The sequence below is a fragment of the Chiloscyllium plagiosum genome, unplaced genomic scaffold, assembly GCF_037043375.1.
Source record: "Chiloscyllium plagiosum isolate Xiang-an unplaced genomic scaffold, Cpla_swu_hap1 HiC_scaffold_1, whole genome shotgun sequence".
Taxonomy (NCBI): Eukaryota; Metazoa; Chordata; class Chondrichthyes; order Orectolobiformes; family Hemiscylliidae; genus Chiloscyllium; species Chiloscyllium plagiosum.
The window spans coordinates 154,832,973-154,859,719 of NW_028270139.1; the positions used below are offsets into that span (position 1 = coordinate 154,832,973).

General features: G+C 41.9%; 1 protein-coding gene across 2 annotated transcripts in view; it reads left to right on the forward strand.

The window, feature by feature from the left end:
- LOC122553785 (dedicator of cytokinesis protein 2-like) overlaps window positions 1–26,747 on the forward strand; it is a 1,246,386-nt gene that overhangs the window by 145,539 nt on the left and 1,074,100 nt on the right. For both annotated transcript variants that reach the window (XM_087991733.1, XM_043698147.2), the window contains exons 6-9: window positions 11,072–11,220; window positions 12,546–12,681; window positions 17,727–17,881; window positions 26,276–26,357. In XM_087991733.1, the coding sequence (XP_087847859.1) occupies window positions 11,072–11,220; window positions 12,546–12,681; window positions 17,727–17,881; window positions 26,276–26,357 (522 nt within the window). The remainder of the gene's footprint in view (window positions 1–11,071; window positions 11,221–12,545; window positions 12,682–17,726; window positions 17,882–26,275; window positions 26,358–26,747) is intronic.

A 26,747-nucleotide genomic window follows, 5' to 3' on the forward strand; every position in this document is an offset into this window, starting at 1 on the left:
CTTGTCGAAGGAGCAGTGCTCTGAAACCTTGTGGTTTCAAATAAATCTGCTGGACTATAGCCTGGTGTCATGTGACTTCTGACATTGCTCCTTCACTGCCACTGGGTCATAGTTTCAAAACCCACTTCCTAAACCTGGAACTACGTCTGTAACAGCTCAATGGGAATATGCACACCACTTGGACTGCAGTGGTCCAAGAACGTACTCACCGCAACCATCTCATAGGCAATTAGGAATGGGCATTAAATGCATATCACTAGCTGGCTTGTATTAGGTCTGTGTCAGCCCATTTTGTTACTTCTTCACGATAGCTTTAATATTCAAAAGCTGTTTCTTCCCTGCTTCTCTGTATTAGCTCCAAGGCTCCTATTATCTCTCTTTCCATTGTCCTTAAAGAAAAATAAAGTAGATGAATTCATTCATTCTCTTACGTCATTGCAAAATACCTCAATGAATTTTTTTTCCAATGTGGATGGCTGGTATTATCCAGCCAAAGCAAGAGCAGCCTGAATATGAATGTTACTGAGACATCATAGTTGGTGTGTGTTTCATTTCTAGCCGTGTCAACTGCGATCTCCTTGGAACAGCCTCATTTATGCCACAATAAATCACGGGCCTTCAAAACCCAAGAGCGTCACCCTTAAGCATTGTTGCCCTCTTGATGAATCTAATTCCAGTGTATTATTCTATTGGGCCTTGGCTAAATCTTTGATACCTCTTTATCAATAGCAATGAAGATCCGCATCCAATTACCCCACCCTGGCCTCACTACCACAACAACTCAGGGCACAGCTTTTTACCTGCACAGTCAGAGGAGGCAATGGTGTAGTGGGATTGTCACTGGATTAGTAATCCTAAGAGGAGACAGTGAGGTCTGCAGATGCTGGAGATCAGAGTTGAAAGTGTGTTGCTGGAAATGCACAGCAGGTCAGGCAGCATCTGAGGAGCAGGAAAATCGACGTTTCGGGCTAAAACGTCGATTTTCCTGCACCTCAGATGCTGCCTGACCTGCTGTGCTTTTCCAGCAACACACTCTCAACTAGTAATCCTGAGACCCAAGTTAATGCTCAGGGTGCGTGGTTTCAAATCCCAGCATCACAAATGAAAGTTGGATTTAATTGATAAACCTTTAATATTTAAAATAGAATTTAGTTTCATGATCACCCGGAATCCATTGTTGTTTGTGATAAAGACATGCCTGATTTGCTGATGACATGTAGAGAAGGAAATCTGTTATCCATACCTATCTTCAGACCCAAAGCAAGGTGAATATAAACTACACCCAGAAACACGACAGGGCAGAAGTCTCAGAACCTTGTACTATCAGGTCTCGCTTTGATAAGTTGGCTTTTTAAAATTTCAGCTGCTCCCCCATCACTACTGCAGGTAGCAACTATTTTATTTCTCCTCACCAGGCTGTTATGTGCCCAGATAGAATACTTTCCATTGTGCATCTATGAAGGTTGGTGAGGGTCCTTCCGGACATGCCGAATTTTCTCAGCCACCTGAGGAAGAAGAGGCATTGTTGTGCCTTCTTAACTATCGCATCAATGCAGGTGGTCAAGTAAGGAAGGGTTAGTAATTTGAAAAGCTGAAATTGGTGAGAATCATTTGGTGGATGCAATATATGCAATAGTGAGAGATGTAGTCCATGAGCCTTGGTAATAGTCAGTGTGTGCTAGCAAAGAGACAATGCTAGTACTTACACCTGTGAAGCATTGTGGATCATTAACTTTCTTCCTGCCCTGCACATATTACCCAGGACACTGTACTATCTCAGGCAGCCGTCTCAGTCCAAGCTCACTGGGCTTGATGGTGTTACCTCCTTTGGTCATGATCACAATACAGTACAGCCCCCCTTTCCTCTGCTCATTCACCAACAGCTTCCCAGGACCCTGTCAGCAAACCAGGAAGGGCACTTGCTTTTCTTGTACGTTACCTTGGAGATAATGGGAAAGTACCAGTGCGTAAAAGCCACTTTCTGGTCTGCAGCAGCTGGAAACTTCAGCCCCATGCCTTTTAAGGCTCTGACACAGGCAATTTTTGACCTTGCTTGTCCATTTAGAATCATCGAATTCCTACAATGTGGAAGTGGACCATTCAGCCCATTGAGTTCACACCAGCCCTCCAAAGGGCATCCATCTTAATCCAACCCATCCCTGTAACCCTGAACTTCCCATGACTAATCTACCTACCCTGTACATCCCTGGACACTATGGGGTAAATTAGCATGGCCAATCCACCTAACCTGCACAGCTTTGGACCGAGGGAGGAAACCCACACAGACACAGGGAGAACAGAGGAGAAAATGAGGACTGCAGATGCTGGAGGTCAGAGCTGAGAATGTGGTGCTGAAAAAGCACAGCAGGTCAGGCAGCAACCGAGGAGCAGGAGAATCAAAATTTCAAGCATAGGCCCTTTATCAGGATATGCCCAAAACATTGATTCTCCTGCTCATCAGAAGCTGCCAGACTTGCTGTGCTTTTCCAGTGCCACACTCTCAACACAGGGAGAACATGCAAACTCCACACATTCACCCTATGCTGGAATTGAACCCAGGTCCCTGACACACTGTGAGGCATCAGTGCTAGCCACAGAGCCACCACACCATCCCTTCAACAACCTTTAATTTTGGCAGTGTGTGTATACTAAATACTTGGAAGAAATGCTCAGTGTTAACTAATAAACTGAAATAAATGTTTCAGTTCAGGATTTTTAAAATTTAGAATCTGCTTCCAAAATCTAGTTCATTTTACAGCACTTTCCAAGTCCATTGTTTATACAGCAACTGGCTGATCACCAAGTCTCATTGATATAACGCCTCAACTTAATAATATGCCCCATTCACAGAGGTATAGTGGAACAAAATTTGGCACCGGGCCACAGAAGCAGCTCATTGCAACAAAAGTTTAATCAAAGATAGATAGATTTTAATGAGCATTTTGAAAGCAAAGACAGAGATAAAGAGCTGGAGGGGTTAAGGGAGAGAATTCCAGAACTTAGGCCCTAAGCACCTGAAGGTATGGCCATCAATGATAGAACAACGACAATTGAGGAAGAGCAAGTGACTGGAGGAGCTCAGGGATACTGGAAGTTTTTCGGAGGTTGCAAGATTAGAATGGTGTATCCAGATTGCAACAATGATCAATTTTTAATAAACAAGAACAAGTTCAGCTTAAGCAACTGTTATTTTCATTTCAATGTATTGTTTGCTGCATTTTTTAAAAACTTATTTGTTCATGGGACGACATTTGTAATGGCTTAGAGGGTAGTTAAGAGACAACCCCAGTGGATCTGGGGTTACATGTAGGCCAGACCAGGTAACAACGGTTCCCTTCTGAAAGGGCATTAGTGAACTCGGGGCGGGGGGTGGTTTCCCCAACAAGTCACTGTGGCTAGGTTGTCATTTCAGATTTTACTGAATTCAAGTTTTTCGAACCATGTGCCTGAGCATCAGCCTGAAGTTCTGGATTAACAGTCCAGTGACTTTAGCTTTTCCACTCTGCAGATTCTTTACCTATGGAGAGGCAATTTGTTGCTATTTTAGGTGAAAATAATACAGATCAGGTCGGTGAGGTGAAATGTCATGATCTGGGATGTCTTTGTTGGACTTGTGTGATTTTAAATTTTGTACACCTAACACCAGGTTATTGTCCAACAGGTTTATTTGGAAGCACTAGCTTTCGGAGCACTGCTCCTTCATCAGGTGGTGGTGGAGTATAACATCATAAGACACAGAATTTATAGCAAATGTTTACAGTGTGATGTAACTGAAGTTATATATTGAAAAAGACCTGGGTTGTTTGTTAAGTCTCTCATCTTTTAGAATGGGCATGTTGGTTTCAGTTCTTTCATATGTAAATTGCAGAACATTTAAAAGTTACATTCTCAAGTGAACTTTAACAAGAGGTGTCATGTCAGTCAAGATAATGCATTTAAAGGGTGGGCTGCCCTGTGTGAGACTGTCTGTGCCACAATGATCAGACTGATTCTCATCTAAAGGTAAATGTCAACGGTGAAATAAAATCTACGTTTGTAGCGTAACGGTTGTGAGGGAAACAGTCTTCAAGATGGTGTCAATGGAGCTCAGTGGAGGAAGATGGCTTTGGTGATGTTGGCGGTGGTAGTGGTGATAGGAGCCCGGCACTGGACTTGTGAAGGCAGCAGCAAGTCAGCCATGGCAATGCTGGCAGTGTTGGTGGGCCTGGTGCAAGGTGTATGGCAGTGGAGGTTAGCCCCAGATCCACAGCGTGTTGGAGAAATCCACAGAGTGCCGACGAAGGCAATGATTGTTGTAACCTCAACAAGAAGGAAGTGTGAAGATGAACCTTTCTGCTTAATTTTTTGACTTTACATTCTGCGTATTGATGCTTCAAGATGGTGCTGGACAGCAGCGACATTAAATAACACTTCTCACTGTATTTATAGTACACATGATAATAAATAAATCTAACCTCGATTCACATGGACACAGATCGAGCTGTATAGAATTCAATCAAAACAGAATGACTACTTATAGTCTTGGCACATAGTCTCTGGCTGGTTGAGCATATTAATAGTTTATGATCACTGCAAAATACTGATGGATTACAATAGTGACCACATACAGAAGAAGAAAGTATTGTTTAATCTACAATGGCACTGGGTCTTATCCTTAATTTTGGGGACACCTGAATTTCCTACATTTGAGCATCTGAATCTCAATTCGAGGTGAATAGCCGTTTTTTAATTTGGACTAAATCAAGACTGTGTTGAGTTACTGTGATGGTGACCTTTTTAGCTGTTCACTGCTCTGGCCCCAAATCCAATTCTATCAATTTGCAACTTGTGAATACAAAGCTCACAAAGTTTCATGGCCAATTCCAAGTTTGATGGAGAATTCCTGACCTGCTGTACTTTTCCAGCATCACTCTAATCTAGACTCTGATCTCCAGCATCTGCAGTCCTCACTTTTGCCTAATTCCCTAGCTTTTGTGAGTTTGCAAATATATAAAATTAATGTAACAAAGGCTGAGGTTCTGAAGTGGCAGAAAAGCAACTTAAAATCAAAGCTGTCAAAATTAAAAGGAAGATCATCTTTGACGAGTTTGATATTTTTATTTGAGGGAGTTCTTGTTAAAGGAGCAATCTGAACTACATTTATATGAAGGGCAGGTTTCTCAGACAGTGTTGGCCTGGATGAGTGCATCTCCAACAACAAAGAAGCTGGACAGCATCCAGAACAAAGTGACCCACTAGTTTCACACCACATCCACAGGCATTCACTGCCTCTACCACCTACACTCAGTAGCAGCAGTGTGTGTTATCCACAAGATGCACTGCAAAAGTTTATCAAAGCTCCTTAGTCAGCATATTCCAAACCCTTGTCCACATCCATCTAGAAGGACAAGGGCAGCAGCTACATGGGAACACTATCATTTGCAAGTTCCCCTCCAAGCCACTCATCAACCCGACTTGGAAATATATCAACGAGCTTTGAGAAGATTTGTAGCTCAGGTTGAGGTTCTGGATGTAGGTTTGCTCGCTGAGCTGGAAGGTTCATTTTCACCATACTAGGTAACATCTTCAGTGAGCCTCCAGATGTGGAAATATATCACTGTCCCTTCAGTGGATCAAAATGGTACAATTCCCTCCCTAGTGTCATTATGGTCTACCTATATCAAATGGAAATTCCCAAGAGTGACTCAGCATTATGTCCCCATTCCAGGACTGAATAAAAATACTCTCCCTTATCCATCTGATCAAGAGAAGAGGCAACACAGAAGGAGATCACTGAAGCTGTCATGACTGTGCTGGCTCTTTTCAAAGTCATCAATAGACTTCTAAACAAAAAAAGACATGGGGACAGTGCAGGAAATTGGCATTGAGGTTGCAAGTCACCCATTATCTAATTGAATAGCAGTGCAAAGTCAAGGGGCCAAATGGTCTGCTCCTGATTCTATTTCCTCAATTCCGATGAAGGGCTCGAACTATGTTAATCCCCTGCTCTTTTCCCATAATCTGGCAATTTTCTCCCCATCAAGTATTTTATTCAATTTCCTTTGAAAGGTTAGTGCAGAATATACTGTGCAGGTGGTACATTCTGGATCATAATAACTTTGTACATAAATAAAAGAACATTTACTCAGCTTCCCTCTGGCCCTTTGTCTAATTACTTTAAACTCATGTCCTCTGCTTTCTATCCCTCCTACTGATTTCTCCTTGTTTATTGGTACTCTATCAAAAACCCTCAAGGCTTTGTACATGTCTAGCATGCACACATGTGAATTACAAGCAGGAATGAGTCATTCAGCAGTTCTGCATCATTCAGTATGATCATGGCTGATCTGTTTGTATATGGAATGCAACATTTCCATCTGCCCCCCAGAACTTTTGAATCCCTTGCCTGTCAAAACTCTATCTATCCCTACCTTGAAAATATTTGAAGATAGGTTCTTGAAAGGTTACCCAGAGGAGGATAGAGAATGTAGGTGAGAAACGTATCGGCCATGATCAAATGGTGGAGCAAACCCAATGGGTGGAATGGCCGAATTCTGCTCTTATATCTTATGGTCCCATGGACCTTACCTTCAATACCCTCTGAGGCAACGTTTTCCAAACTTGTGCAACTATCTGAGAGAAAAACTGCCTTCTAATTCACATCTACCCTGCTCTTGTTAAGACCATTCAGGATCTTATACACTTCAAATTGCCATTCACTCTTCTAAATTCCAGTCAAAACAAACACCATCTGTTTGAACCACCCTAAGACAACCTACTCATTCCGGGTCTCAATCTAATAAACCACCTCTGACCACCTCCAACGCATTTACGTTCCTCCCTCAATTAGGAAGCCAGCATTGCGCTGCGCATCCAGGATGTGCTCTTGCTAATGCCCTGCATAACTGAAACCTAATGCCTTTATTTTTATGTTCAGCCCCTCCCAGAACAAAAAGGAGATCATCCCATTAGCCCCGTTGAATTTGTGCTGCACCTGGAACTGTTTGTGATTCATCCACACAACTCCCTCTACAGCTCAGAGTTCCACACTCATTCACTACTCAAGTGATACGCTGCCAGATCACACCTCCAGCCAAACTGTACAACTTCACATTTTTCCACATTACGCTCTGTCTGACAGATGTTTACCTGTCTGTAGTCTGCTTCACTATTCGCTTTCTTCAGGAATTTAGCTCATGTGCCTTCATTCCCCTGATGTCACAGTATCACCGTATCCCTTTTCAGTCCACACCGACTCTCCGAAGAGCGTTCCACACAGGCACACCCCCCTACTCTAACACTTTATTACTGTATATCCCGTGGCTAATCCACCCAGCTTTCGCATCCCTGAACATTATGGGCAATTTAGCACAGCCAATCCACCTGACCTGCACTGTGGGAGAATGTGCAAACTCCACACAGACAGTCATCTGAAGGTGGAATCAAACCCAGGTCCCTGGTGATATGAGGCTGCAGTGCTAACCACTGAGCCATCGTCACCCCCAATCTAAATCACTGATGTTAAGTGGTAAAGAAATTTAAGATGCTTGTGGGCCATCCGCCCTTAAATAAAGTGATTAAAAGAACATACGCGCTGTTTATTAACTGTCCACTCAACTTTCTCCATTAGGAGAAAATTATCCCATCCCTTTCAGTCTCTCAGCGTGATTGATGTTAAGCCGTACTGTCCCAAAGAAAGAGGCATGATATTCACTGTTAATTTGGTTAATAATCCTTCAGTAAGCAGTGTAAAATAGCCAGTGAATTAGGTGGTTGGAAAATAGGAATGCAAGGCTTCCAATTTAAACAAGGATTGATGAAGATCCATTCCAAACGAGGTTGGGAGGGGTGTTGAGATCTGTCACCTTCAGCAGGCCATCCACAGCTGACATTAGAGACTGTGACATGGCCAATAAAGGCAGGCAATAGTAATTCACCAACAATGAGCTGTTCAAGGCCACTGAGATTTAATCATTTAACATCATCACTTCCTTTGTTGTGCACACTTTCTGAAGCGTCAACATGATGCCAGCCTGTCTTTTAAAAAAAAGTAATGAGATTCACAGCCCCTCAAGTGCTCCTTTACAAAAAGGCCAATTAAAAATGTAATGTGAGAATTAGCAGAGAGAAGTGTTTTAGAGACTGCAGCTGCCCTGTTCTGTATTAACTGATTACAGCAGAATGACATACTGAGACATGAATACCAGCTTAATTAGTGCTAAGAGCTTAATTATAACTTTTGCCTTGCAGTCAATCCGAGAATTTTTTGAGGTAATTTGCAATTCTGACTTCTTTTCCATGAGGTGACACTAATGCAATTTGATCTGCATTTCTAATTCATTTTTATAGATAAAAATATTTAAATGAAACCAATCTTGTGTGCTGCTACTGTCATTAAATTAAGTGATGGTGTGTCTTATTGGGCTGTTTAATGGATTTTGATCTTACAGTCAGTTGTGAAGTGAGACCATTTGCTGCTGATCTCATGGGTGAATAGCTATGATCTCATTGGTGTGACTTCCCCACTTCAACAACAGTGTAGATCTGACACCAAGTCAAGGGAATCTCCAAGCATCCAGCATCAGTGACATGATGAACAGAGTGCACAATCATATGGATGTATTCTCACATCAACTCAGGAAATTAAAAGCAGGAATTATCCTTCACTGTTAATTTCAATGTCCAGTTAGCAAAAATAATTATTTTGATTGGGGGGGGGGGGGGGGGGGGTTAAGGTGAAAGCTGTTCTTTGATCTTGGGATGTATGAGCTGTTGGCAAGCTCAGCAGTCATCATCTATCTCCAATTGATCTTCGGACACAAGAACCAGCAGCAGGAGTAGACAATTTTGCCCCTCAAGCCTGCTCCAGCATTTAATGTGACTTAAATCACAAACTTTAAAACAAAATCAGTCCAAATGTATCTGGATGTTTTTGGCATTAAGAAATTTGAGAGTCTGCAAACATAAAATGAGCTTTTCAGTGCCAGTGTTCAGAAAAAGTAGTGGATATTCCATATGTGTGGCTTTTTCATAAACCTTTCTGGTGACACCAACAGTGTGATAATGGAAATTTCTTCAATTCACTGATTGATGTTGGATTGCAGTCTGAGTGACTTCACAGTACATCCTCTGAAGGAGAACAGAAACACTGAGAATACCTTCTGGATTTTCATAACATTCTGCACAAGACGTCTTCTAGAAGTCAGCTTGGTTTTGTGCAAGGAAAGCTGTGACTCACAAACTTGATTGAGTTTTTTGAGGAAGTTACCAAAAAGGTTGATGATGGCAGAGCGGTAGAAACTGTTTATTTGGATTTCAGTAAAGCCTTTGACAAGGTTCTGCATTGAAGACTAATTAGTAAAGTTAGGTCTCATGGGTTTCAGGGTGAGCTTGCCAATTGGATACATAATTGGCTTAACAGCAGGGGACAGAATGATGGTGGAGGGTTGTTTGTCGGACTGGAGGTTTGTGACCTGTGGTGGTCCACAGGGATCGGTTCTGGGTCCTCATTTGTTTGTCATTTATATAAATGATTTGGATGAGAATATAGAAGGCATAGATAACACCAAGATTGATGGCATAATAGACAATGAAGAAGGTTATAGTTGAAGAGTGTGGTGCTGGAAAAGCATAGCCAGTCAGGCAGCATTCGAGGAGCAGGAGAGTTGACATTTTGGTCATAAGCCCTTCATCAGGAATGAAGTTGGCACTTTGTCCTCGTGAAGAAGGTTATCTAACATTACAAAGGGATCTTGATCAATTGGGTTGATGGACTGCAAAATGGCAGATGGAGTTCAATCTGGATAAGTATGAGGTGTAACAAACAAGAGTAGGTCTATACAAATAAAGGCAGGGCCTTGGGTAGTGTTGTAGAATAGAGAGATCTGGGGTGCAAGTATATAATTCTTTAAAGTTTGTGTCACATATAGACAGGGTGGCTAAAAGGCATTTAGCACACTTGCCTTCATTGCTCAGTCCTTTGAGTATGGGAGTTGGGATGTCATGTTGTGGTTGCAAAGGACATTGGCAAGGCCTCTTTGGAGCACTGTGTGCAGTTCTGGTCACCCAGTTATGTGAAGGATATTATCAAGCTGGAGAGGGTTCATAGGAGATTTACCAGGATGTAGCTGGGTGTGGAAGATTTGAGTTATAAAGAAAGGCTGGATAGGCTGGGACATTTTTCACTGGTTGAGAGGAGACCTTGTAGAAGTTTATAAAATAATGAGGTGTATAGAAAGAATTAATGGGAATTGTCTTTTCCCAGGGGTGGGGACTTTCAAGACTAGGGGGTACATTTTTAAGGTGAGAGGAGAGAGATTTTAAAAAGGCGTAAGAGGCAAATTGTTTGCATAGAGGGTGGTTGGCATGTAGAATGAATTTCCTGAGGAAGTGGTGGATGTGGGTACAATTACAATGTTTAAAAGACATTTGGATGGATACATGAATAGGAAAGGTTTGGAGGGATATGGGCCAGGAGCAGGCAGGTGGGACTAATTCAGTTTGGGATTATGGTCGGCATGGACTGGTTGGACCGAAGGGTCTGTTTCTGTGCTGTATGACTGTGTGGCTCTATGACTCTAAGATGCTGTAACTTTCAGTGGAACACAGAAGCAGAATATTCATGGTTTCAATACCGTTATCATTGGAAAACCAAGGCTCTTGTGACAGGAATGTTAGAACTGATCTGCAACTCATCTATTCTGATAATGGTATAAAGTCTCCTTATACACAGAGTCATACAATTAATCGGTACTTGGAGACGTTAGAGTTATTTCAGGAGAGCCAAGATGAACTTGCATAAGGCAGATCATGCTTTAATGAAGTAATTGACAGAGTTGATGAAAGGAATGTTGTTTGCATGGATTTAAGGGTAACATTTGATGAAATAATGCGTAAAAGGCTGGTGAAGAAAATTTGGTGTCCATTAATAATTCTGAAGGACTCAAAGTGTTTTCTCTCCCCGAAGGTTGCCAGAGCTGTTGAATTTCTCAAGCAATTTCTGTGTTTGTTAGTTTCATTTGTTCAGAATACAGGGTTCTTTGTTTTATTTTGATGTCCATTAATGGTATCTTTTCTTTGGGGCTGATTTCAGACTGGTCAGATTTCCAAGTTTCGGCAGGTCACCTCAATGATGTGTGACTTGATGGAGAGGAGATCTCAGCTTCTGTCAGGAACGCTGCCACAGGATGAACTCAAAGAACTGAAACAAGAAGTCACCACAAAAATAGACTTTGGCAACAAGTATGTTTGAAGTTTGCGCTTTGTTTTTTCGGTTACAACCTGTTTTGATGCATTGAAGTGAATTAAGCTCCCTTTAAGAGTGCAGTGATTAATGTTACCAGAGCCAACCATGACAAAGAATCCCGAATAATTCCACAATTGCAGTGTGAGAATATGAATTCTGTTTAAAATAGCAGCAATAAATAACTGGTCTGGTGACCATGAATCTGTCAGATTGTTGTTAATATTCAGCTAGTTTGCAAAGGTCTTTTAGGTCAGGGACTCCAACCTCATACCAATGGAGTTAGCACTTAGTACATAAAAGTCACCATCGTCCCATTGGGACACGTTCTCATACAAAAGAGATGACTAGTGGTGGTTTAACCTGAGGGTCACCATACCTCAAATGAGAGGCAAGGTCAAGAAGGAAAGGCCTTTGTGATGATCTCAGCTGGTGTGCTGTGCTGTCGGTGTCATTGTGCATTCCAAACCAGCTATCCGGCCAACCGAGCTAACTGATGCCTGACACTTAGCTGTGGCTGTAACCAGCCATTACAGAAATAACAGTGGGCTGTTCAAACCTATTTTGACATTTGGTCAGATCGTTGCTCACTTGTTTTGCAATTCCATCTACCCACTTTGGCTTCATAAGATTTTATATCTTTGCTGAGTGTGTCTCCATCTCTTTCAGATTTTAAATGATGACTTGAGCTTGGACTGTATTGCTTTTTCTGAGTTCTGCACTTCATTTATGTCAAGATAGCAGCTTCTCTCCGGAATGACCTGGCTCTGAATTTAAACTTATCTGCTTTATGACAAGATTTTATCCTTAGAATTTCCAAATATTGGTAATGGCTTGGACTGGGGAACCTGGGGATGGGAGGATCTGAGTGAGGGAAATGTATTAAAAACCTATTCTATTCTCAATGTGCTTCCATTGCCAGTAAGTACAAATGAATATTAAATAAATGGAATAGAAATTCAGTTGTTTCCACAAAGAGTCAGCATTTGCCATGTCAGATTCCCAGATGATGATGACAAAAAAAAGCTAGCTGAAATTTTGGTCAGTTCCACCTGAAAATTCAACCTGATCTTGAGTGGTCTTTCGTCTATAACATGGAGTCTCACAAAGCTGGGCATGGTTCAGAAATGATTAATACTCATTTGAGTAAACCTCACCAAAGTGAGAAATGAATAATGGTTTGTCTATATGCTCCAAGTTTATATGCTTCAAGTGATCATCTATTGCCACAAAAACCAAGAACAAAACAAGTCCACTCTTATTGAATTAACATCCATATCTTTGATTAGACTGTTTCCCAGCCCATCATCTTGTTCTGTTTCAGGATGCTGGAATTGGATCTTGTTGTTAGAGATGAGAATGGAAACATTCTTGATCCAGATCAGACAAGTGTCATCAGCTTATTCCGAGCGCACAAGAAGGCTACTCATCACATCACAGAATTGATGAGGGAAGAAACGGTAAGAGATTAATCATTCCTGGAATGCATTGTGAGTAGGATCCACTTGGCAACTAGTTTGTTGTTTGTGACTGCACTCCTTAAACAATGGCAACAGTTGGAGGCCATGAACTTGAAACATTAACTGTTTTCACCCTCCACCAATGCCAACTCATTTCCAGAAGATTTATATCACAGTAATCATAATCAATCATTTCAATCCTCCAGCTTGTTCTGCCATTCAATTCTATAACCTAAGTCATGCAAAAGTGTTGCAGAAATAGTGAATGTGAGGTGACAAAGCTTTCACTCAGTGAGTAGTTAGGGTATGGAATGCACTGCCTGAAAATGTGGTGGTGGCGGCAGGTTCAATGGCAACATTTAAGAAAGCTTTGGCTGATTATTTGGGTAGAAATTGTGTGCAAGGGTATGGGGAGAAAGCAGGAGATTTGCATGAGGTTTGCAGAGCTGGTACCGACAAGGTGGGCCGAATGTCCTCCTTCTGGATGGTAACAATTCTGTGATCTGTCCATCTTTATTCGTATCTCTTCATACTGTTGATGCATAAGAATCTTCAACCTCAGAGTTAAAATGAAGAGTAGATCTAGCATAATTTTTCTCTTGCTCAAAACCTTCAATATGGTCTATGTTTCCAAACTTTACTTCTGAAAGGGCTTGCTCTGGATTGAGACAGAAATGGTTTCCCTCTACCCCTCTGGCTTTCCATTCTATTGTTTGAGTTATTGACAAAAATAGTGAATTGTTAAGGTCTACTCCAGGTCCTCCTGGCACACCCTGCCTTTAGAGTACATGCCCATTATCCCTAATCACTGTCTTCTGCCATTCAGACAATTACCTAGCTCGGTTAATAATTTGTTTTCAATGCCATGGGCATCCACTTTGGTCAGTGGTCTTTTATCAAATGCCTCTGGAAGTCCATGCAACTAACATTCAAAGACATTCTCCTGACCGTTATGTTAGTACGTCTTCAAAACAAGACTCAATGAGACAAACTGCAAATCTGAAACAAAAAATAACAGAAATTGCTGGAGAAACTAAGTAGGTTTGGCAGCATCTGCGGACAAAAAACAGAGTACAGTTACCTTGCTTCAGAATGGAAAAGGTCACTGGACTCGAAAGGTTAACTCTGTTTTCTCTTCAATGATTTGTCAGGCATATAACCTCCCCTTTTCAAATTAATACTGGCTGTCATAGAAAATTTTCAAGTTGTTTAGTTATATCCTGACACATAGATTCCTGTTAATTCTGGAAAACAGGTATTAGGCTAATTGGACTATATGCCCCTGGTTTTTCTCCTTCTTTCCTTATTAACAGAGTAATGCACAACATTGTCAATTGAAGGGAATGGTTCCCTAATTGTAGAAATTGGAAGATTTTAGTTAGGGTGTATGCAATGTTTTCATCGATAATCAGTCTTTGAAAGTCTACAAAGATGTGCAACTAATGTTATCAATTTAACATGGGAGCTTGCCACTGTTGAGGTACTGCTCATCAGAATGTATTTGAACTGGGAGAACAATCTTTCATCAGCAGAATTGGGAAGTTGGGTTCATGTCAAATGGACCTTTACGAAAGTGTAGCTGGATGTGTGAAGCAGTCTGTTTTTGATTAAATATCCAGTAACCTTTAAAAATGTAGATGGTTCTTTCTTGAAGGATCATCAACACCATTGAAAACCTTCTGAGTTTTTCTTACATTTGATTTGATAGCTACTGTGACAAGCAAAGTTCTGGAGTGGAAATTTTCAAGTGATTATTTGTTTTGTGGTAAGGAAAAATTGAAGGAAGTGCCTGAATTTACCAACCAAGAGATGGCCCAAAGCATGTAATGCACAAGTAACAAGTAACGTTCGTGCCACACAACCTAACCACTGCTCCTTCACATTCAATGGCCTTTCGCTGAATATAAGAGCTAGGAGGAGGAGTCGGCCGTGTGGCCCTTCAAGCCCAATCCATCATTCAATAAGATCATGGCTGATCTTTTAGTGGCCTCAGCTCCATTTACCCACCCTCTCATCATCACCATTAATTCCTCAACTGTTCAAAAGATTATCTATCTTAGCTTTAAAAGCATTCAATCAGGAAGACTCAACCACTTCACTGAGCAGGGAATTCCACAGGTTCACAACCCCCTAAGTGAAGAAATTCCTTCTCAATTCAGTTCTAAATCTGCTCCCCCTTATTTTGAGACTATGCCCACTTGTCCTAGTTCCACCTGCCAGTGGAAACATCCTCTCTACTTCTATCTTATCTATTCCCTTCATAATTTTATATGTTTCCATAAGATCCACCCTCATTCTTCTAAATTCCAAGGAACATAATCCCAGTCTACTCAGTCTTACTTTATAAGCCAACCCCCTCAACTCTGGATTGATTCTGCATATTATTTTATATGCAGATTCTGCATCCCCCCCCCCCCCCCCCGCACCCCCTCCAGTGCCAGTACATCTTTTCTCAAGTATTGAGATCAAAACAGCACACAGTAATCCAAGTGTGGCCCAACCAGCACCCTGTACAACTGCAGCATGACCTGTCTGTTTTTAAATTCCATCCCTTTAGCAATGAAGCCCCCACTATTGACATACTTGGGGTTACCATTGACAAAAAAAACTCAAGTGGACTCTCTAAGTAAGTACAGTAACTACAAGAGCAAGTCAGAGCTAGGAATACTACAGTGAGTAATTTGTCTCTAGACTTTTTTAACCCTAAAGCCTTTCCACCACCTACAAGGCAGACGTCTGGAGCATGATGGAATACCCCCCACTTGCCTGGATGGGTGCAGTTCCAACAACAGTTATGAAGCTTGACACCTTGCAGGACAAAGCAGCCCACCTAATTGCCATCACATTCAGTGAAGCCATCCCTGATGCTCAGTAGCAAGATGTGAAGGGAGGTAACATCCAGGTGGTATTATCGCTGGACTGTTAACCCAGAGACCCAGGCAATGTTCTGAAAACTTGGGTATTAATCCTGCCATGGCAGATGTTGAAATTTGAAATCAATAAAAATCTGGAATTAGGAGTCTAGTGATAACGAATTGCTGATTATCAGGAAAATGCCTCCCACCCCTATTTGGTTCACTAATGCCCTTTAGGACTACATGTGACTCCTGGTTGACTCTTAACTGTCCTCTGGGCAATTAGAGATGGGTAATAAATGCTGGCCTAGCCAGTAGTGCTCTCATCCTTGAATGAATAAAAAAAACTCAGCAGCGTGTACATGATGCCGTGCAGTAACTCACCCAGACTCCTTTGTCAGCATCTGCCAAACCCACAATCACTTCCATCTAAAAGGACAAAGGGCAGCGGACAAAGAGGAATATCACCGCCTCCAGGCCACTCACCATTCTGACTTGGAAATATATCACTATTTCTTTGCTGTAGCTGGGTCAAAATCCTGGAATTCCTTCCCCAATGGCATTGTGGTAGAAAGTGAGCCCTCCGGTCCACAAGCCTCATTCCTGATGAAGGGCTTATGTCCGAAACTTTGATTTTCCTGCTCCTCGGATGCGGCCTGACCCGCTGTGCTTTTCCAGCACCACACTTTTGACTCTAATAGCATTGTGAGTCAACCTACTGCAGCGGTTCAAGAAGGCTGCTCACCACCACCTTCTCAAGGGCAACTAGGGAGGGGCAATAAATACCAGCCCAGTCAGCGATGTCCACATCCCATGACTGAATTTAAAAAAAATTCTGAAATGGTAGTCACTTGTTTATTAGCATCAGTACAACAGGCAATCTTTAATCAAAGCATTGTAATAAATAAAGTTAATATGTTATTACAGATGTTAATGAACAAATGTTTACCAAAGAAATTAGCAAATCTACATGTGTTCCTTGAATTTTGCCATGTGTCCCTTTACACAGTATCTGACCTGAATCATTGTTCATCAGAAGCTGCGACAATGTAACATTCCCTCGAATTAGACTATAATGTTTGCTTAGGTTAGTGGTTTAAGTCCCCGAGTATCACTTCTGACTCGGTGGCAATGATTATTACCAGCAGTCAAAATCAACATGCTTTGACAATTGGTTTGGTGATGTATCTTTGATACACGTGCATGTTAATCAAAGTAAAAAGGTCGGGTCTGTGGAAAAAAAAACAAATCAAATTTGAAAAACTGCATGTATACGATGCTTTTCATGACCCCTGTTTTAAAGATAATATAGCTTTGAAAAATCATGACTGATATGAATTAGGTAAAGGATAATCAGAAGAGGGAAATCTGACAAGGACCATAAGACCATAAGGATGAAGGAGGTTTGTTCTGGAATGAAGTACCGGACCGGAACGTTCTACAGAAGGCGTTGCAAAAGGAACAAGCACTCGTTGTAGAGAACTTGGTATTGTTACAGAGGTGCTTAGTGAAAGCGATACTTCAATTTTTTGCTGTTCTGTAAATCTTTGGCTCCCAATATAAGAATCCAGTGCTGACCCCATCTTCTGTAGGAAGTCAGAGTTATTGTAGTGGCGGTGGTGTTATTCTGGATCCAATTAACAATTCAGTCATAAATCACACCAGCAAAATTGCATCTGCTTTGAAAAGTCATACCCCTTCCCCATCCGCAAGCCTCCATCAGCACAAACTTACTAGTATATCACAGAAAGTGAAGGTGTCACTGAGCCCCGCAAACAGGCCCATACACAAAAACAGAAGTTGCTGAAAAAACTCAGCATCTGTGAAGAGCAATCAGAGTTAACATTTTGGATCTGGTGACCCTTCCTCAGAACTGAAATTTTCAGTTTTTGTTTCTGATTTACAGCATCCGCAGTTTGTTCGGTTTTCATCAGACATTCATTTAGTCTGTTTTAAAACTGCGACTTGTCACAGCTGAAAATGAGTCTATTACAAAGAAAATGAGTCAATTACAAGGAATGGGCATTTTAACTCACAGTGTCAATGCATCACTTGAATAGTTTGATTTTTGAACTGCTGAGAATTGCTTGTGAAAATAATGTACATCTAATTTTGCTTGTTAGTTTGCAAAGGGGTGGGAGCAGTAGTCTGATGTTGATGTTGACATTGACATTTCTATCCTTTTGGCAGTTTCAGAACCAGAGTGAATACAACCGGTTTTCTCGTTTAACCTCCTCACCCACCAACGCTCTGTTCATCTGGGTCCGCAATTTTGTCTGTAAAATTGGAGAGGAAGCTGAGCTCTTCATGTCTCTCTATGACCCTCACGAGCAGAGGATAATCAGGTGAGGGCTGTCAATTTTCTTTGAATGATCGGTCGATTGACCACCGTCTGGGAACGTATAGTGTCCACTTACATGGAGTGGGAGATGGAGCTGAACCACAGCAAACTAAAACCTTTTCCAAAACCATGATGAGGAGAAGTCCCTATCTCTTCCTATTTACTCACCATAATATGGCCTCACCTAGTAGCTCAGGCAGAGCAAATGCTCATCTGATAGACCATCTTAGTACACAGAACATAGAACATTACAGTGCAGTACAGGCCCTTCAGCCCTTGATGTTGTGTTGACCTGTGAAACCAATCTGAAGCCCATCTAACCGACACTATTCCATTCTCGTCCATATGCCGATCCAATGACCATGTAAATGCCCTTAAAGTTTCTGAGCCTAGTACTATTGCAGGCAGTGCATTCCACGTCCATACTACTCTGAGTAACCTACCTCTGACATCTGTCCTAAACTATCAACCCCTCAATTTAAAGCTATGTTCCCTCATGCTAGAAATCGCCATCCAAAGAAAAAGGCTCTCACTGTCTAACCTACCTAACCCTCCGGCTATTCTTTTATTCCTGATATTGCGATAGAAAACCTTAGGGTTTTCCTTGATCGCATCCTCTGGTGACTTCTCATGTCCCCTCCTGGCCCTTCTTAGCTCTCTCTTGAGGTCTTTCCTGGCTAAGTTGTAACTCTCAAGCGTCCTAAATGAGTCTTCACATCTCATCCTGACATAAGCCTTCCTCTTCCTCTTGTCAAGAGATTCAACTTCCTTCGTAAACCATGATTCCCGTGCTCCACCACGTCCTCCCTGCCTGACCGGGACACACTTATCAAGTACTCCTAGTAGCTGGTCCTTGAGTAAGCTCCTCATTTCAACTATGGTTATCCTCTGCAATTTCCTTCCCCATCCTATGCCTCCTAAATCTTATCTAATCACATCGTAATTGCCTTTCCCCCAGTTATACCTCTTTCCTGTGGTATATCTCTATCCCTGCCCATTGCTATTGTCAACATAACCGAATTGTGGTCACTATCACCAAAGTGCTCACCTATTTCCAAATTTTACTCATTGTGGTTATCTGACATTTACTGAAACACTCTCTCCCTTCTTTGTTTGCCAATTTTTTTCTCATTCCAAATCTGAATTTTGGTTTGATTTGATTTGTTGTAGTCACATGTACCTAAGTACCGTGAAAAGCTTTGCTTGTGAGCAATATAGGCAGATCATAGCAAACAAAGACATGCAGATCATAGGGTGCTTGGAGCCAGGCATTCATATTTACAGCTACACAGGAAATGCACAAAATAGATAGGACCCTATTCAGCAGTTTAATAAAAGCAGGGAAGAAGCTGTTCTTGAACCTTTTTCTGTGTGTGTGTGTGTGTGTTCGTTCTAGCTTCTGCATGACAGCAGAGACTTTTAATGGAATTGGAGGCTTTTCATAAGAACTAAGGAATTACCAGATAGTAATTGACTTTCTACCATCTCGGTAGCTGGATGGTGTAACAACGTAGGACTCACTGATTAATGGTAGCAATCAAACTCTGCTAAATCCATGATCATTATCCACTTTGGTAGGAACAACAGAATGGCAGTGTGTTAGTTCAGTGATTATAGATGAGAAAATGTTGATATATAAGAGGACCTGGTGTCCTTGTTTGCCAGTTACTGAAATTTACATATAGCAAGTAGTTAGGGATGCATATGATTTGTTTGTATTTATTGCAAGGGGTTTTGAGTACAGGAGCACAGTTATCTTGTTGTTGCTGTAAAGGGGTTGGTAAGATCATACCTGGAGAATTCCGTTTTGGTTTCCTTTCCGAAGAAAAGATAGACTTGTTGGAAAAGGAGTTGAGGGAAGTTTCACCAGGCTGATTCCTGGATGGCACCTTTGTCATTTTGAGTTGACTAGGCCTGAATTCACTGGAGATTAGATGAATGAAAAGGGATCTCATTTGAAATGTATAAAATTCTGACAGGGATGGACAGTCTGGAAGCAGGGCTAATTGGCTGGAACAAGGGGTCATGACCAGTGTCACAATGTAAGATAGACAATTGTGGACTGGGATGAGGAGAAATGACTCCACACAGATGGATCATGTGGAATCCTTACCCACAAGGCAGTGGATGGCAAGTCATGCTTCAGAAACAAATAGATCATTGTTTTATTATTCATTCACAGGATGAATGGGTATCAGTGGAATTTATTTCTAATTCCTAATTGTTCTTGAACTAAGTAACTTACTAGACCAGTCAGAAATATGTTGCAGGTTGGCAGCTCATGAGCTTCCTAAGTCTAGGCAACCACCAGTGTTAATAAGATGGCATGTCATTTAACTGGAGTTGGTGTTGCAATGGGGTAAAGTGTTACACCTTCACATTTTGGACCAAGGCTTTCATCTGAATATAAGAGAGTATAAACAAGGAGCAGGCCACTCAGCCCTTCATGCCTCTTCTGCCGTTCCATAAGCTCATGACTGACCTGATGGAATACTCAACTCCACACAATCCCAATTCCTTCAGGGGTTACCGTGGAAGTGACCCCTGGTTCTTCAGCTGTTGAGTGAGACCCCCCAAGGCCCACATGATATCCCAGACTAAATGATTCTGCAAAAACGATACCAATGTTTTAAAAAGAAACGTGTACCTTCGTGTACTGTAAATGATGTGTGGGTAACGAAGGGTTAGGCCAGATTTATTGACATTGCTCCCTTGAGTTTTCTTTGGTGGGCCTTGTCTTTTCATTCTGTTGGAGACAATAAGGATTGTAGATGCTGAAAGCCAGAGTCAATAGATATGAAGCTGGAAATGCACAGCAGGTCAGACAGCATCTGAGGAGCAGGAAAGTCAATGTTTTGGGACAAAAAGTTGATTTTTTGACTCCTTGGATGCTGTCTGACCTGCTGTGCATTTCCAGCTTCACATCTATGGTCTTTTCATTGAATGTGAGTGTCATGAATGAGGTAGATGGAATTGTCCATCATTCACCCATTTGGATGCAGAGTGATACAACAGCATGGGTTCAGTTCCCGTACTGGCTAAGGTTATCGTGAAGGTCCTGTTACTCAATCTTGCCCTTGACCTAAGACGTGGTGACCCTCAGGTTCACCTCACCACCAATCATCTCTCTCTCTCTAATGAGAAAGCAGCCTATTGCACTATGCTGATTTCACTTTTATCTTAATTCTGAGTTGTCCTGAACAGATGGTGGTGGACATGTGTAACTCACTGGCACTGATTTGACGATTGAACAGACTGCTTGGTCATTCATGGTCCAACCAATTGGGTTTGATGCTGGAATGGAGTATAGGCCAGACTAGGTAAAGACAGTCATTTGCCTTTCCTAAAGACAATAGTTGTTTATTTTTAGAACAAATTAAACAGTTTTATTATGCTGTGTATTGATTCCAGCCTTTTATTTCCAAATTTCTTCCCCATGACCCAAGTGAATAAAGTTATTTGTATTAATTCATTCATGGGATGACTGTGTTGCTGGCTGGGTCAGCATTTATTGCCCATCCGTAATTGCCCAGAGGGCAGTTAAATGTCAACCACATTGCTGTGAGTCTGGACTCATGTATCGGTCAGACCAGGTAAGGGTTTCCCTTCTCTAAAAGGCATGAGTTTTCCAACAATTGGCAATGGTTTCATGGTTATCGTTAGACTTTTAATTTCAGATTTTTAATGAATTCAAATTCCACCATCTGCCATAGCTGGATTCAAACCTGGGTCCCCAGAATATTACCTGGGTCTCTGGATTAATAGTCTAGCGATAATCCCACTAGGTCATCACTTCCCCATAAAGCCTTAAACCAAAATGGTAGAATTTAGTGGTCAGTGACATAGTGAGAAGTTCCTTTTTCCTCTTTATCACATTGACAATTTTTTAATTCTGCCTTAATTCTTTACCTGGCAATACAGCTCTCCTTCAGCACTGTGCTAGACTGTCGGTCTGGATTTCTATCCTTGAATCTCTGGAGTGGAGTTTAAGTCTTTCTCGTGGGACCAGATTCCCACTGGAAATCCCATGTAATTCCAGCTAGTGGGAACACAGAAAAGTTGTTCGATCAAGAAGTTGAGTTTTCGTGAACTGGGGGGCCTCTTGCCACACAAACCTGCCATCGTTCCAGTCTATGTGGCAAAAGCTTCTCTACAAATTCTCTCCAAAAATACATTTGCACATGCGATTACTTAGCACTGCGCAATGATGAGACAGAAGGTCAATTGAATTTACTTTCAGCATTTTCACCTGCTCACTGGAACTTTGCAAATGACATTTGTTCATTTACCGGGACAATCGAACTGCAGAGAACGATATGTAGCATACTGGAACTGGTGTGAAATTAGACTTGAGGAGTCTGGTTCCACCTGAAGAAAACGTTTTTGTTTTTCATTGAAGGTATTCTGATTTATTAGAACAATCATACGGAAAATACAATAGGTGGGAAAAAAATTGGCAGTGAATACAATTTGAAACTGTAATTACTGGGAGTTTAGGCCTAACACAGTCCAGAATATTTCCCATTTGTCACTGTCAATTTCATGCTTCCTTTGACTCCACTGAAGTCGATCAGCTGCTGATTTAACAAATCTAAATGAACAAGGTATTTCAGAACTTGCAAAACTGGTGGCTCGCTTAAAGGGGCAGTGAGCAGGTCACCCAGGAGGTGAAAATCGCTATGTCAGTGATGTAGTCCATTCTTTGTGGCAGTAGCAAAATCTGGTATAGATTGTCCTTTTAACTTTACACTTGTGAGGGATGTTTTACGTTATTGGTAAGTTTGAGCACAACCCTAATTATCCCATGCCATTTTTGGGCGGCACGGTGGCACAGTGGTTAGCACTGCTGCCTCACAGCGCCAGAGACCCGGGTTCAATTCCCGCCTCAGGCGACTGACTGTGTGGAGTTTGCACATTCTCCTCGTGTCTGCGTGGGTTTCCTCTGGGTGCTCCGGTTTCCTCCCACAGTCACAAAGATGTGCGGGTTAGGTGAATTGGCCATGCTAAATTGCCCGTAGCGTTAGGTTAAAGGGGTAAATGCAGGGATATGGGTGGGTTGTGCTTCGGCAGGTCGGTGTGGACTTGTTGGGCCGAAGGGCCTGTTTCCACACTGTAAGTAATCTAATCTAATCTAATTTTAAAAAGGTTAGTTAAGAGTCAAATACATTGCAGTGGGTCTGCAGTCAGACTGGGTAAGGACAGCAGATCTCCTTCTATCAAGGAAATTTGTTAACATCTTGTATGGATACAGAGAAAGTAATGGCTTTCCAAATGCATTATCTTTTTGAAGAAGACAGTTAATTGCACATGATTAGAGTGGTGCTGGAAAAGCACAGCAAGTCAGGCAGCATCCAAGGAGCAGGAAAATCGACATTTCGGGCAAAGGCCCTTCATCATTCGATTTTCCTGCTCCTCAGATGCTGCCTGACCTGCTGTGCTTTTCCAGCACCACTCTAATCTTGACTCTAATCTCCAGCATCTGTAATCCTTGTTTTTGCCGAGTTTATTGTCCGTCCCTAGTTGCCCTGTGGAAGCTGCCTTCTTGAACCATTGCAGTTCACCTGCTGTGGATTAACCCACAATGCCATTAGGGAGGGAATTCCAGGATTTTAGACTAGCCATACTGGGGGAACGGTGATATATTTCCAATTCAGGATGGTGAATGGCTTGGAGGGAAATTTGCAGGTGGTGTTCCCATGTATCTACTGCCCTTGTCCTTCAAGATGGAAGTGATTGTCTAAGAATGTTGGTGAATTTCTGCGATGCTTCTTGTAGATAGTACATACTGCTGCTCCTGAATGTAGGTGGAAGAGAAGGTGGATGCTTGTGGATTTGGTGTCAATCAAGCGGGCAGCTTTGTCCACCAAGATGATGTTGAGCTTCTTGAGTGTTGTCAGAGTTAAGTCAAAGGAGTCTTGCTGAGTCACTGCAGTCTGTTTTGTCAAGAGTACACACTGCTGCTACTCTCCTCTGGTGTGGGAGGTCATGAGATGATGGATGGGTTGCCAATCAGGAGAGCTGCTTTTGTCTTGGATGGTGTCAACTTTGTTGAGCATTGCAACTGCAACAGACTAGTGGCTGTATTCCATCACACTCCTGACTTGTGCCTTGTAGATGATGGAGAGACTTGAGGGGGTGGGTCAGGAGGTGAGTTACCCTCTTCCGATCCTCTGACTTGCCTCTGTAGCCATTGTATTTTTTATGGTGTATACAGTTGGGTTTTTGGTCAAGATCACCCCCAGCATGTTGGTAGTGTGGATGCAGTGATGGTAACACCATTTAATGTTAAGGAACAATGGTTAGATTGTTTCTTATTGGAGAAGGCCATTGCCTGGCATTTGTGTGGCACAAATGTTACATACCATTTTCGGCCCAAGGTTAGATCTTATTGCATTTGGGCATGAACTACTTCAGTATCTGAGGAGTCACAAATGGTGCTGAATATTATGTAATCATCGGCGAACATCCCCACTTCTGATCTTATGATGGAGGGAAGGTCATTGACAAAACAGCTGGTTGGGCCAATGACCCTACCCTGAGGAACTCCTGCAGAGATGTCCTGGAGCTGAGATGACTGACCTCCAATGATCAAAACCATCTTCCTAGGTGCCAGATGTGACTCCAACCACCAGAGAGTTTGCCCCCTGATACCCATTAATTTCAGTTTTGCTAGGGCTACTTGATGCCACAATCAGTTGAATGCAGCCTTGATGTCAAGGGCTGTCATTCTCACTTCTTCTCTGTGATTCAGCTCTTTTGACCATGTTTGAACTAAGGCTGTAATGAGGTCAGGAGCTGAGTGGCCCTGGCAGAACCCAAGCTGGGCGTCACTGAGCAGGTTATTGCTGAGCAGATTCTGCATGATAGCACTGTTGATGACACCTTCCATCAATTTACTTTACTTATAGGCTGATTGGCCTACTCCATCTCCTTCTGTTCTTAAGTTCATGGGTTCACAGAAGCCGATGAAACCTAAATTCACTTAATAAAAATAACTGAAACTGAAAGCCTACCTCAGTAAAGGTGAACAGAAAGTCCTAGGAGGAGCCAATGGCCTAGTGGTGTTATCACTGGACTGTGAATCTAGAAACTCAGGCAATTTTCTGGGGACCTGGGTTCAAATGGTGGAATTTGAATTCAATAAAATATCTGGAATTAAAGAGTCTAACGATGGCCACAAATCCATTGTTGATTGTCAGAAAAACCCATCTGGCTCACTTATGTCCTTTTGGGAAGGAATTTGCCATCCTTCCTTGGTCTGGCCTACATGTTACTCCTGATCCACACCAATGTGGTGGCCTCTTAACTGCCCTGTGGTCAATTAGGGATGGACAATACATGCTGGCCTAGTTCAGAGATGCCCTCATCCCGTGAATGAAGTTTAAAAAAAGTCATCATGGATTGAAATTAACAAAAAAGTTCACAAACATCCTTCAGAATAGTAAAACTGCCATTTTGATCTGGTCTGACCTATATGTGACTCCAAAAGCATAGGCCTCTAAAATGGCCTAACAAGCTACACAGTTCAAGGGCAATTAGGGATGTGTAACATCCACGTCCTGTGAACTGATTAAAAAAAAGGTAAAAAGTGCTATTTGCAAATCAGTGTTAGGTTTCATTTATTAGTGCAGGTTTTGCAAAATGCTGATTGAATTTTTTAACCAGCGTTAATTCCAAAATGAATAAGATCTTTAAAACAGAAAACAATACAGCAGAGGAGCGAGCCCTTCAGCCCACCATGTCTGTGCAGGCCATGATACCATTCTAAACTAATCTCATCTGCATGTCACTCTACACTCTGCCTGTTCACGTGTTTGCTGATATTTTTCTCTTTGTTGCAAGGTTCAAATTCTGAACTGCCAACTGGCTATGGCAGAGTGCTTGAATGTTCATGATTCTGGTGAATTTCACTCATTCTGTCAGGATTATCTAACAAATCAATTTGGCCGCCTGTTGCAGATCCCAGCTGATCCTCCCTGGAATGACACCAGTGGAATCTGGCAAGTTCTACAGCAATCCTCTCTGTCAGTTTACTATGCCAGTAGCCAAGGTGAATGCTAGCTGACCTCAGCAGTGAATTGCAGATCCAACAGTTGAAAACAAAAGGTTGATGGAGGAGGATAAACAATGAAGAAGGTTCATTTGAATCAGCCATTCTCGCAATGGAAAGTCATGGTGCCTGGGCATTTGTAGTGGCTTTTAGAGATTCAAAAATAAGAGAGAGTCCACCATCAACCGAGTGATATGCTCTGAAAGTGTTTGGAGCTAAGTCTTCTGTTGATGAAATGAAAAAAACAAGCTGAGTTTTGGTTTCAGACAGTTGTCGTTTTACCTTCATTTTATATTCTAATATATGTAAAAGTAGATTTTATATTAAAATAAACTTTTGTCTTTTCAGTGAAAACTATTTATTCCGCTGGGCAAGCACTGGCCTACCAAAGGAGATTGAGATGCTGAACAATTTAAAAGTGGTGTTCACAGTAAGTATGGCATCGACATTTTCCAGCACACAATTAGGTCCATTTGACCCAACTATCAATCTTGATATTTAAGGCCATGAGACGGCCTTTCCCTCACTTCTTGCTGTTGCAGATTATTCAGCCAAGTAATCCTTCCATTCTTTTCTCCCATTTGTGTTTATCTCGCTTCCTCTTAAATGCATCAACGCTGTTTTCCTCAGGCACTCCCTGTGATAGTAACCTCTACATTCCCCCCACTCTGAGTGTAGACATTTTATTTATTTATTTATTGGATTTACTCATGATGATGTTAATTTGGGGCTCCTAGTTTTGACAGGAAGAAACATTTTCTCCGTGTCTATCCAATCAAGTCACTCGAGAATTTGAAAGAAGATATGTCTCAATCCTTTC